The sequence below is a fragment of the Chlamydotis macqueenii genome, chromosome Z (assembly GCF_036417535.1).
Source record: "Chlamydotis macqueenii isolate bChlMac1 chromosome Z, bChlMac1.mat, whole genome shotgun sequence".
Lineage (NCBI taxonomy): Eukaryota > Metazoa > Chordata > Aves > Otidiformes > Otididae > Chlamydotis > Chlamydotis macqueenii.
The window spans coordinates 37,513,259-37,526,178 of record NC_141593.1 but is presented as its reverse complement, the minus strand read 5'-3'; the positions used below and the strand labels follow the sequence as shown (position 1 = coordinate 37,526,178).

Below are 12,920 nucleotides of genomic sequence, written 5' to 3'. Positions count from 1 at the left end.
CTGGATATAAAGATAAATTTTTTACACTGAGGGTGATGTAACAGTGGAACAGGTTGCCCAGAGAAGTGGTAGATGCCCCATCCCTGGAAACATTCAAGGCTGTGTTCAACGGGGCTCTGAGCAACCTGATCTGGTTGGAGATGTCCCTGCTCCTTGCAGGGGGTTTGGACTACATGACCTTTAAAGGTCCCTTCCAACTCAAAACATTCTATTATTCTATGATTCTGTGATTCTATATTTAAGTTTCTCATCCAGTTGAACACTGAATGAGTGGGTAAAATGAGAATAATCTTGCCTTTTACTAAACATGCTCTAGCATTAAACCAGTCATTACCAATCTGTAACCATTGTAAGTGTGCATACAAAATGGAACACTAATCACATTCCCACTTACGAGCTCTCCTTTCAGGAAATCAGAACATCAGAACAGATATTTCATTACACTTGGAGTAGAACTGAGTTACCTTCCCTGTAATGTTACCTTTTCAGAGACATACACTTTTTGATACTTACTGTTAAAAATTAAAAAAGAAGGTATCTCTGATTTTTTTTTAAAGCAATTCCTCCTCCCCGATATTATCTAATAGCATTTAGTATGTTATGCAATAACAGCAGGACATAGCTCCTTCCTGATAGTCATTTAGTTTCTGTGAAATATTAACTCAAAACCAGTCAGTATGCCCTGCTGAATCATTGTTTTGAAGCAGAATAATAAAATGTGCCAAGTCATTTCCATTAAGGCTCTGCAAGGTTACTGCGCTGGTGATTTTGACATCTGTGCCAATTCTTCAAACATGTTTGATTACATTTGTTGATTTTATTTTGAAGCAAGATAACTAAACTATTTAACTGTTCTTCTTTGGATGTTTGCTGGGTTGGGCAGAGTACTCAACGTAACTTTGGAGACACTGGTGAAACTACCACACTCATTGTGTTCAAGAGCACAAAGTGTGTTCTCCTAGTTTCTGTGTGAAGGGAGTTCACAAGTTTTGCAGCAGTCAACAGTTCAATTTTACAGCTCCCTGTTAATAATAAACGCAGGTGGATGAAAAGTCTGCTCAGTTAAAAAAAAATAATAATTACCTGTACAAACGGGTCCTTTTCTGGGATAACTGTGCTAATAAAGTCATTGCCACCCACTTTAAATAATCTGCTCTTGACCTCTTGTTTGCTTTTGACTTTGAATGGTACTGTGCTTTTATAATACAAATATGTTTGCCAAGGAATGGAGTTTACTAAATTGCTATTGTGCAGGTTTTTTGCGTGTGTGTGTGTTCACTAGGCTGAAAGATATGCATGCTTTTGCCCTGGATTTGCTTCACTGGTTTTACAGTAAGGTAAGTTTCATAGTACAAGGCTAGACATGCAATCAGAAGAACTTGCAGAAGACAGCCTGGCTTATATTACTTCTATGGCATTTCAGCTGCAGTGTACTCTTACGTTTCTGAGATGGGTAAAAAACTCTGTTGTTGACGACTTACCTCTTTAATTAAGGATCCCATGTAAAGGGCAGTCAGTGGAGTTTGTTCTGCTGGTTTGACTACCACTGTGTTTCCACAACAAAGAGCAGGGGCGATCTTCCAGATGAACATAAGCAATGGGAAGTTCCACTGAAAGACAGACGAGAAGGTGTATCCTATTTCTAATACATCACCAAAATGCCTTTGCTTTTTCTACAACAACAGTGCAAATTGTCAACTGCGTGGCTGAACTCTTTGTTAAACTCTTTTCAGAATGAAGATATTTTGAAAAAGCAACTGGCAAGCCATGTTATACTAAGACCAGTGATTTTGGTATATGTGAGTCTGGGGGATCCAAGCATTTATTTAAAAGCTCAAGAGATAATAAGTGTACTCCTCTAACAAAGCCTTACAGAAAGTTGCTGGATTAGTGGTGAAATTGGGAGTTTTGCTATCTTAAATGATCACGTCCATCATCAATTCAGTTTTCTAAGGAAGACAAGGTAATAACATGTAACACTGCCCCTGCCCTCTTCCCTCGAAGTTTCACTGGCAGATCTCTATTGTGGCCGGTCCAGCCAGACTGCAGAGCAGCTGACTCCTTTGGACCTCCTATTCAGCAGCATGAAGGACAACATGGCTGGAGGAAAAATGGCTTGCCCCTTTGAGAATATTTCTGTAGTTTTGGTTTCTATAGTTTTCGAAGCATTGAGCCCCTGAGCCTCAGCACAAAAGATGCAGCGTGCCTTGCCTTTATGAAAGTGGGGAAAAAGGCAGTTAACAGTTACTTATGATGTCAGAAAGGCTTGGAGGAGTATACATGCAACTATTCTTTATGTCTCACCTTATTTCATTTCAGCCTCACCCCACCCCCAAAAATAAAAGGAGCACAAATAACACAAAGCAAGGGATTACATGGTTTTCTGGATCTTCATCATTAAAGTGTAACTGTGCGAGTGGAAGGTAGTCAGCAAAAGTGTTTTACAGCATTCACATAGTCCTCAAAGCTTTTGGTTTATGTAAAACCCTCCAACTTAGTTGCTTCACATTACTATGTAGAGAAAACAAATATATACTCAGAAGTCCTTGAGTGTTTTATAAGGGAAGCTAGTGTTTGTACTAACTGCTTGTACTTCCAGGATGCAACTCGATTTAGAAGCGGCCACCTTTAGTCTTCCTAGTTCTTTAGCATATCTTGACTCTTTAAGTATCTTGTACGTGACCTGCAGCAGAATCTAAACCAGCAGGTTTCCAAGCTCTCCTAGAGGCTGGATCCAAACGTATTCCAGCGATGTTCCCTAAATCAATGTTCTGGTCTAAAGAGATAGCAAATCTGCAAGCTCAACTGAAAGATATCAAGAACATGTGTGGGACTCACACGTCTGAGTAAATCTGATAGACAAGCTGACTATTTCAGAATCTGTTGAGCAGGTCATGTCAGGCTGCTCACACTTACCTTGTGCAAAGAGGTGGGCGGATTAGGAGTGTCTAGTGCATACAGTCATTTTCACAGTAACTCACTGAAGCTGTGTAGACCTCACAAATAAGTTTAAAAGTTGAGTTCCTCAGTGTTTTGCATATTCAGACTCAGGCAGGCCTTTTGAGTCTTCCCTTTAAAAAGTGACTTCAGAACTGGGAATTTAGACAGTCTGAAATGATCTTGGGAACATATGCCTCAGTATTACTATGCTTATTGGACACATTTGTTGTGTTGTTACTTGTACCATGAAAATGGTGACTTAATCTTAGTCATAAATGAAGATGCAGCTGTCTGGATGATGTACAGAGCAGAACAGATATTTCAGGTCCTGAAGAGCTTGTTGCTTATAGGCTGTAAATATTAGCCTGATTACCCTTTTCTACTTGTTTATTTCAGATTCTTTCAGTACCAACAAAACACACTTCTGTCTTTCAAACTCATTCACCAGTCAATCTTTTCAGATTTATTTTCCCTTCACATACAGGGAGGAGAGAGATAAGGCTGAACTGGACTGACTCATCCAAAACTCTATGCTCCACATTGCAGAATCTGATGAGTACTCAGAATAGTCTCTGCCTTTCAGGAGTTGAAATTTTCTGATTGATAATGTTTCACAAAAGCACTTTCATAGACAAAATTTCAAAAGCATTTCCATTTGTAACAAGAACATTTGTGTTTTACATAAATGGCTCCAACTTACAGGAATAATTTGGCCACACACACCAATAGGCTCATGTCTTGTAAATGTAAAAAAGTTTCCATCTAGGGGAAGAAGAAATAAACTAGTTATTCAGACAAGCATTTGTGAGAAACAGTTAAATCAGAAAGAAGATAAAGTTGGATATCAAACTTAGCTGGATACAATTTTACTTATAAATGATATTTTCAAAATCTTAACTATGCAAAAAACCAACTGTACAGTACATCTGGATTCAATATCTACTTTCTTCATAGCTCCAAGGTCTGATTCTGCCAGTCTGACTTACTTTTTGCAGTGATAACCCTGCTTCTCAGTATGGCATGCACAGCACACCAATGAGCAGTCCTTATTTCTTTTTTTTTTATCACCTTTTTTTTTTTGTGGAAAGTGCTCTTTTAAAAGCTACTTGGAATCCTAGGTACATATCAGACATTTTTTAATATTAGGTCTTAGCTTAAATCAAATCCATTAAGTATAAAATTCTCTTTGATTCAAATAAACATGTGTTCCATTAAGCCTAGCATAGAGATCTACGTGATGCAAAAAAGTTGGAAGTATTTATCACTCTGGTTTTCCTTAATTCCTTCTTTATTACCATTCTTTTCTTTGTCCTTCTGAGAGAAGGCAGCTAGAAACCATGTTTTCATTGAGCCGCTTAATGGGAGAGAGAACAGGATGAAATTTCAACAAAATAAATGATAAATGTTTCCTCATTCCTATCTCTTAGTACACTTCCTAATACATTATCCAACAACTGAAACAAACATTACTGTTTGTGCTAATCTTAGCTTTAATAAGTAAATACCTGGTTTTCATCACTGTACCATTGCATAAACTATATGTTGCTATGCAAAAGTAACCTACCAGTCTTCTTAGATGGACATGCAGGCTAAAATCTTTTGGTCAATAAACAGTACTTATTAGTGGTGTGTAGAACGAGAAATAAGTGTGAATAACTGCACTAGATTCTAAAAATGAGTGCTATGATAAATACTAAATAATCTCTATTAAGAACTGTGTAAAATATTGTCCATTTGAGATTTTTTTTTTTTGTGTTGCATAACATTTAGACAAAGGCAGTTTTTTACAGATCACATTGGCTTCAGTTCTGTACTTTTGTTATCTCAAAACTACTCACCCATTGGAACAGTACGCCCATGGTTTTTATCAGCCCAGCCTGCACAGTAGCGTAATGTTTTGATACAGGCACCTAAATCCATCAGGTAGGCAGTGGAAAAGAGTTTCCCACCATTAATGGCTTCCATTGTCTGTGGACAACAGGAATTAGAAAGTTAATAATAAATATTGATAATGGTTCTCATGCTACTTGTACTTTGTCATTTAGCTTTTGGTTATTCAGTTTAGAGATTTTCAGCTTTAGTCCAAATGTTTACATTAATTCATCTCTGAAGGATACTTAGAATTTGAAAAATCCAAGATAGCAATTTAAAAATGGGAAATTTTCATGATGGTTTATTCATAGTGAGCTATGCAGATAACATGGTCATGGCACATTTTGTAACAGTGAGATGTTCTGAAAAACCAGTAATATCTCTCCCATGTGAATCAGTTACATTGTTCTAGCTTATATTAAATACTCTACAAGTGTAGATGAAAAGATCAGGTAGGAGTTTGTGCGAATAAGTGATGTAAATAGAATGAGTGGCCTCCTTCAGCCAATTCACATTGACACTCAAAGTAGGCAGTAGTTTCCTGGAAATAGTTGTCACATTAACTTAAGATCCTGTGCTGCTTAATTATTAAGGAATATCTCTCTAGATGCTTAATAAATACATGATTAGCTACTCATATGAGCAAGAAGACACAAAGCATGCAATAAAATATCCTCTATACACCTTGAGTGTTTGATGTGCAAAGGAAAGATCTGAGCCATCAAGAACTTTTAACTGAGAAAAATTCACTACGAGAAATAAATATTTACACAGAAAATACTCTCTCCTAATGGCTAACTACTAACTGAGTGAACTAACTGGTCTTATTCAAAGCCAGATCTCACTCTCCATGCTACAGATCTCCAAACCAGGCAGATATAAACTTTTAGAATAACAATCAGTAAATATTCATTCAACATCTATAACTTTTCAGCTGACCAACTCTGTTCCGCCCACAATGCTTTAACAATTCCACAGAGACACCTGGACTAAATAAGGTCGCTTTCCATCCAAATCTAGGGAGTGTGGTTTGGATTAATGCCATTTCAATACCCCTAATGGTTGGGACATCTAGTTAAGGATTATGTGTAGTTCTTAAATAGTGCCAACATTTTCTTGCTACTGCTAGAATTTTTTTTTTCTCAAATTTTCCAACACAGAGACATTAAGGACCTCCAGCTTTGTGAGTAATTCTGTTCGGATACTTAGTAGGAAAACTACAAACTATAGTTTTAAGATCTAATCAGATCTTACAAATATTATTTTATTTTCTAAATTTGTTGGTTTGTATGCCCAAGTTTCTCTAGAGTTTCAGGCTAAGTCTACAAACTGATCCTGCAAACACAATGTTTCACCAACAACTCCCCCAGGAATTCTGCACTTTTAGTTAACTGGACACATTGCAGATAATGATACCTGCGAAGAGAACAGAACAAATGGAGAAGCCAGCAATATTTGGTGGCTTTCGGCAATAAGGAACTGATTTAATGAGGTATGTCCATGCCTTTCCAAGCAATATATCTGGCACTGTATTCTGTTTGGACATGGGAGAAAACTCTTTCCTGGCCTCAAACTTAAGAACTCTATAGCTTTGAACATCACAACAGAATGAAACCTAAGAAACAAAATTCTTGCTGGCTCTTTCACTACCCTGCTTTGACTTGTTCTTCCAGTAGCCTACCTTTAGGGCTGTTGAGCCTCTGGTGCCTTAGAAGTCATTATACAAAACACTGAAATGGAATAATTTTGATCCTAGTTAGATGCAAGAACACAGGAAAATGCCTTTGCAATGAGCTTTGGGGGTCTGTTTTGACCTCTAGTGTTTACAAGCTTATTTACTATTCTATAGTACTAGGTCTACAGTTAGCATAAGCTATGAGTAGAAAAAACTCTCTTTATTTTGATAAAGTCTGAAAAGCACTTAATTCAAACACACCTTGTCTAAAAGGGAAAAGTATTCAATAATGTGAGTAAGGTGTAGGAAATAAAGACAAAGTGAATGTAATAGAAACTTGGGAGGGGCCCAAGAGAAAAGCGATACTTCCATAACATGAAAATGGCAAGTGGGAACAAAAACTACTTTAATGTTTCAGCTTTCTTGTGGAAAAAAAGATTATTTCTCCATCCTCTTTGCATGTGTAATGCCTTAGGCTGTACAATAAAGAAGGAAATGCCAGCTTATGTAGTATTTAACTGATAAGGAGATATACTTTTCCTACTAAAAATTTAAGTCTCTTAAAATTTTGTCGCTCTCAAATCAATTAAATCTAGTATTGTTAAGGATACAAGTTCTAGACACCCAAGATTTCTCCTGAGAAACGAGGTGATTATTAGTCTCCATCAAGGTGACAAGAGTCATTTAAAGAAATACCTTCATTGAAGAAAAGTGTAATTTTGACAGCTGCAGACTTTGGAGTTCAAGGAAGTAACCTCAGCTCCTTTAAATTTTCATTTTTCTTTTAAAAACCTGTTTGGGATACATGCAAGTATCCTCCTGTCCTACAGCTGTCAGGACAATAAAATGGGCAATATGTTCTTTGCAGGTTTTATATATATTTAAGGTACAAATTTTATGAGCTTATCAATGGTGTGGTTGGGAGCTAATGGCTAAATATCTCAAATTGTGACTAGATCAGTCTAAGTGATGATCCTGAATGTTGGATACTCCTCCTACTGTCTTAAATTTTTGATGCTGCTGGCAGAAAACCAGGGTTTGTCCTCAGGACAGTATAAACAATTATACATCCTAAATGTTTATTCCGGAAGGTGTTTGAAATCACAAAGAGGTCATCCTAATGGTAGCATCATATGTGGGGTTTAACAAAAGAGGAAGGTGTACTACACTTTAACAAATTGGTGGTGTGTTTCTATTTTAAATGTTCTTTCTTGCCTTAGTGCACAATTGGTAGGTGTTGGTGCTACAACATAGGTGTCTGCTGTTAATAGTGGTAAAATAACTAATACACACTAGTTGGTAAAGACCAGATATCATTCCTCACCCTCTATATTCTTCCTACTAATAAGAAATTGATTGCTGCTTTTGCTTCCAGTTAAGTTTTTTCACTCATTGCCAGATGCAAGATGAGGTTAATGAAGGACCAGTGATACAAAATATATAGCCACAAAATTCAAAATTTCTCGCAATTCTGACTTGTATTATCTGAAAGTGCGGAGCCAAGTTTTAAGTTTAGGCCTTGATTCAGGCCTTGGTTTAGACAAGTGCTAAGAACAAGGTCTATGTTAGTGTGTCCTTAAGAATCAGCTATTGAAATTGCATCGATTATAAGTGGCTTAAGTATCATCTTAAAGCTATTCAAATACTCAAGTACTTTGTGGATTTGAGGTGTTAAAAGACCAGAGTGCAAGCCCATTTAATGAGGTCCATTTGCAACACAGATGAAAAACAAGTATTGAGACAGCCTGGCTTTCCAAGAGTTTAGCATGTTACACTCACTTATATCTTTCTTTAAAAATCAGGACATAGGCTTTTTTTTTCCCCCAGTCTTTTTGTCCACGTATCATACTCACAGCTAAAATCAGCCGATCTCTTTCAACTAAGTCAGCCAGCTTATACAAGAGCCTTCCTCGCTCTGAAGCATCCATTGTACGCCAGGGTGACCCAAGCTCAAAAGCTTTTCTAGCTGCTTTAACAGCCAAGTCTACATCTGCCTGTGGGCAAAAGAGAGAAACTTTCATAACCAATAGTTGATTCTGTCTTCAGTCTCGCTGGTTGATAAACGTGAAAGGTGTTTTGCAAGATAAACAAGAGACACCAATCCCAATCTGCTCAGAATTAGTACAATAATTTTAGTTACATGGGTTCTTTTCTTTCAAACACTTCTGTTATCATTTCAGCGATGTGAAGTTGTATGAGAAACAGATGGGTTCTCAAAGCTTCTAAAATAAAAACATATTAAAGAATTCTATTTTTAAAATTTAGATTTTCAAACTTAGTGTCTGTAGTTTGGGATATGCCAACCAATTACACTGCTGATGCAATTTAATCTCTTATGTACAAAGAGATGCCCAAATCTGTAGTCTAAACATTTAAGTACTCAACTTTGTCTAAAAGTATCTGCTGGTGTGACAAAGACCAGGTTAGAAAAATCTGTTCCTTAGAATGTTTCATAAAATAAACACAAACTTATTATTGAGGGAGACAAATCAATGCATTTGTTTTTGAAAGTTTTAAGGAACATTTGTATTTAAAATAATTTTACCAATTGACTAATTGGCCAGGTTTAAAATGCTAAGCCTATATATTCTCAAGTCTAAGCACTGTCTTTGCATTAAGCAAACTAATTTTTTAGTTCATCAATGCTTTTTATACCGTAATTTATTATTTATAATTAGGCTTTCACTATAGCAGGAAAATCTACAATGAATTATATGAAACTCTCTTCTGTGCAAGGGTGTTCCAAGGTACAAAAAAAAAAATAAATTAAAAAATCTCTTAAGAAAAGGCTTTTAGCACTTGTAATTCTTCTATGTTTCACAATACTTGTAAAAGTTTCACCAGGAAAACAATGACATAAAGAGGAGGCTTAATCTAGGGTTTTTTTTTTTTGTTAGAAATTAAAAACAAATTTCTAGGAAAAAGAAGGAGGGATCTAGGAATCTATACATGGCACATTTCCCTGATAAAATTGCAAGCATTGTTTAAAGGATTTATTTCAAACCTTTTTTTTTTTTTTTCCTGCTTTTGCTAGAGTCTGCTCTGGGGAAATCACTATCAAGGTTGACTAAGTCAGCAAAGTTGACTAAGTCAACACCGAAGTCAATTGTTCTAAATGTGAACCAGATCTTGAATCTTTAACGTTGGTAGTGAACAACTCATTTTTAAAATCTGGGAGTGGGGCGGGTAAGTGGCTCGGAAAACCCAGCCCAAACCTACTAGACAGGAGGCCCAGGAACTTCCCAAAGTTCTTTCCAGGAAGTTTGGGAAAAGACAGGAAAGATCTCTACAAATAGCACAATCATTACTATAGGGTAACACTGATCAGTCACCTACATCACCTACAGATTAAAAAGAATTTCTTGTCTTCAGAGTCTGTCAGAATGTCATCAGATCCCTCATCACTTATCTGTGACCCAGAAAACTGCATTCAATGAATATTTATTTCATTCTATATTTTTCTCATCTTTTTCTATCATAAATGTTCTGCAGATTTGCAATATGACTTATGGGGTATGCCTTGACCTTTACTGGAAAAGAACAAGGGGAAACCATAAGTCGTACTTGTGTGAAAGGTGTAAATTAAAACTAATTACAGTGCCATGTGTTTTTTCTACTACAAGTGTAGAAATAATTAAAACCAAGAAAAATTATATAAAGCTAATATAGGGCTGTGAATTAAAAGTAAGAAAAAAAAAGATGTTTTTCAAGTATATGAAAGTTAATTTGAGTACATAGATACACCATGAGTATAAAGACTGATAGCTCCTTTCAGAGCTCAGTAAGGTTTTTTTTTTACGGAACTACATTTACTTTACATGCCACTGACCATTTGTTGAGCTGCTTTATTATTACTAGAGGCCTTTAGGATTAGTGAATGTAGCTTGAAAGAGCCATCAAACTGAAAGGAAAACAGTTCTCACCCACATACGTGTCTGTGCTTTGTAATCTCCGCTTGTTTTTTTTTTAAATACCACTGCAAGGCAGTGTACAGCCCTTTGTCAACCCTATTGTAGACACAAATTAAATTCCTAAAATCTCTTGGCTCATTATCTAAAGACTAGGCTCTGGAATATTAGGTTCACAATGACTGTGTAATTTACTAGATTTGTACATTTCACTTGACAATTTAGTTAATAGCAGTTGTCATTACACATTAGTTCGCAAAATTACTGGAGAGAAAGCAAACCTGTATGTCGAACAGTATTATCTCTTTATTTAATGAGTTGTTAGATTGCTTGTAAGGAATGAAAGCTACAAAAATTCTGAATGGTAAGTGAACAGTTGCAGGTCATGAGTAATTTAATTTGAGCATGATCAAATATCAGGCCAACCTGATTTGCAATGTAATCTGGTTTTTAAACACTAAACAGAGAAGAGGTAGAAGAAGTAGCATTTTACATCAAAACCACATATGGTTCTAGTGGGGTACGATTCAGAAGTTAACAGCATGCTTAGGAAATTCTGTCACTGAGGACAAAAAGAGCCTGAAATAATCTCAGGGACTCTGAGCACTATATACAGGTAACCGGGGCTAAAGAAAAGCAAGAATAAGGTGTTTGAAAAACTCTTGAAATTATCAAAAGCCAGATTCACGCGGACTTTCTCAGCCATCATTGTCTAACAAAAAGTTTAAACTGTATCTTCACTATGACCTTCTTAATAATATGTGGCCACTATTGCTCATGTGCTAGACAGATAGCATTTGAGCCAAAGTTTATTAGGAGATTCATGATGGAATTACAGAACAGAGTAATTAAGATTCAGTGAGCATAAGATATTGAATGAACTGGCTTTCTATGTATTTCTCAAAAGGGCATTTCATTTAAAATTGAATCTTTGTACAGTAAACTAAAATATTCTGAAAGAGATTGTGCTTATTATATCAGCAGTAAAATTTGGTGAACTTATAAGGCTTTTAAGTTTTACAGTAGTTCTCATGGATAAAAATTAATTAAATTTAAATCATTCTCGATATGCATATTTCTTGACTAAAATTAATATCAGATGTCATCTTGTGAGAAATGTGAGAAAATTTTCTCACTTCTGGATGTAAAAATTTTACTTTGTAGAGAAAAGTGTAGAAAATGAAATAAATATTTGCAAGACTCAAATATCTCCTTTTTGCAAGAAAATGTATACAGGATGAAGTAGGTATACCTCTGTAGGTTTTACATTAACACAGATGTACGCCTGCCTTCCTGCTTTTAAGACACAGAATTGAATTTAAAGCTAGGGTTAAGAGCAAGAAAGAAAACTCTACCTTGTCTCCTTCTTCAACCTCACAGATTTTCTCTTCATTTGCAGGGTTAAGAACTTCAAATTTTTTACCACTGATTGAATTATGCCACTCATTGTTTATAAATATCTGCAAAGGAAGAAATAATTCAACAATATTAGTAACATACATATAACTGTTGTCTGTTATCTGTTTTAATGAATAATCCATCTTTCATGGCTGAGAGCTCCCTGATTGATAGGTACCTGAATTAAAAACGGAATAGCTGGTTCTACATTATTCTGAAGAGATGAATAATCACATATGCACTTAACCAGGAATAGTTTTTTAAAATTAACTTTCTTTGCAGAGACAAACTTTATCTCTCTACATGGTATTTTCACTTTGTTTCGTATCATATAAAGATACTGTTACAAAGGGGACCTTCCTCTATCAAATTGATATCAGTGATGTAAAAGGGAGGTACAGCCCTAGATGACCTGTCTAAAACCACCTGGGTTTCCTACGCTCACAGGCTGGGTAATGATGGAGGACCTCTCTGCTACATTCCTCGACAGAAATAAACCCAGTCCTGGAACAGGTTGCCCAGAAAGGTGGTGGAGGCCCCATCCCTGGAAATGTTCAAGGCCAGGCTGGATGAGGCTCTGAGCAACCTGATCTAGTCAGGAATGTCCCTGCTTCTTGCAGGGGGGTTGGACTAGATGACCTTTGAAGGTCCCTTCCAACCCTAACCATTCTATGATTCTATGATTCTATGTATGTAGTATCTTGGAGAACACTATTTTATTGCTTTGGTTTCTCTTCTGTCTCCTGCCAAAAAAAAAAAAAAATCCCAATTAAAAAAAAAAAACAAAAAAAACAATAGCACCTTTTTTTTTTCTGAAATTGAAGACTAAAAAACCCCACCGTAGTCAATTGTATGAAAGAAAGAATGAACCCTCTCAAGCAGAGTAAAAAGCAAGCAAGTATACTTCTCTATTTTCATGTCACAGGAGAAAAATAATTAAAGATTAGGGAGGAGATCTTTTATTTTTCACCAAAATCCTTTGGTTTTGTCAGTTGGTGCTTCACTGAATCTAATCCTAATCAAGATTTAAAAGCAGAAACATAATACTCTTAATCTTTTATAGAAAAAAAAAACCAAAAAACACCCACCAGAATTTACTTCACTAAATAAAGACAGGAATCACAAAT

The 12,920-nt window shown here is 36.0% G+C and overlaps 2 protein-coding genes across 2 annotated transcripts in view; one reads left to right on the top strand and one right to left on the bottom strand.

The window, feature by feature from the left end:
• ANXA1 (annexin A1) overlaps nt 1–12,920 on the top strand; it is a 419,725-nt gene that overhangs the window by 284,513 nt on the left and 122,292 nt on the right. The gene's annotated exons all lie outside the window — the stretch shown is intronic.
• ALDH1A1 (aldehyde dehydrogenase 1 family member A1) overlaps nt 1–12,920 on the bottom strand; it is a 36,163-nt gene that overhangs the window by 14,163 nt on the left and 9,080 nt on the right. Inside the window, exons 2-6 of the mRNA XM_086770131.1 lie at nt 11,751–11,855; nt 8,341–8,481; nt 4,779–4,908; nt 3,641–3,702; nt 1,482–1,610 (exon numbers count right to left, since the gene is read on the bottom strand). Of these exons, the coding sequence (XP_086626257.1) occupies nt 1,482–1,610; nt 3,641–3,702; nt 4,779–4,908; nt 8,341–8,481; nt 11,751–11,855 (567 nt within the window). The remainder of the gene's footprint in view (nt 1–1,481; nt 1,611–3,640; nt 3,703–4,778; nt 4,909–8,340; nt 8,482–11,750; nt 11,856–12,920) is intronic.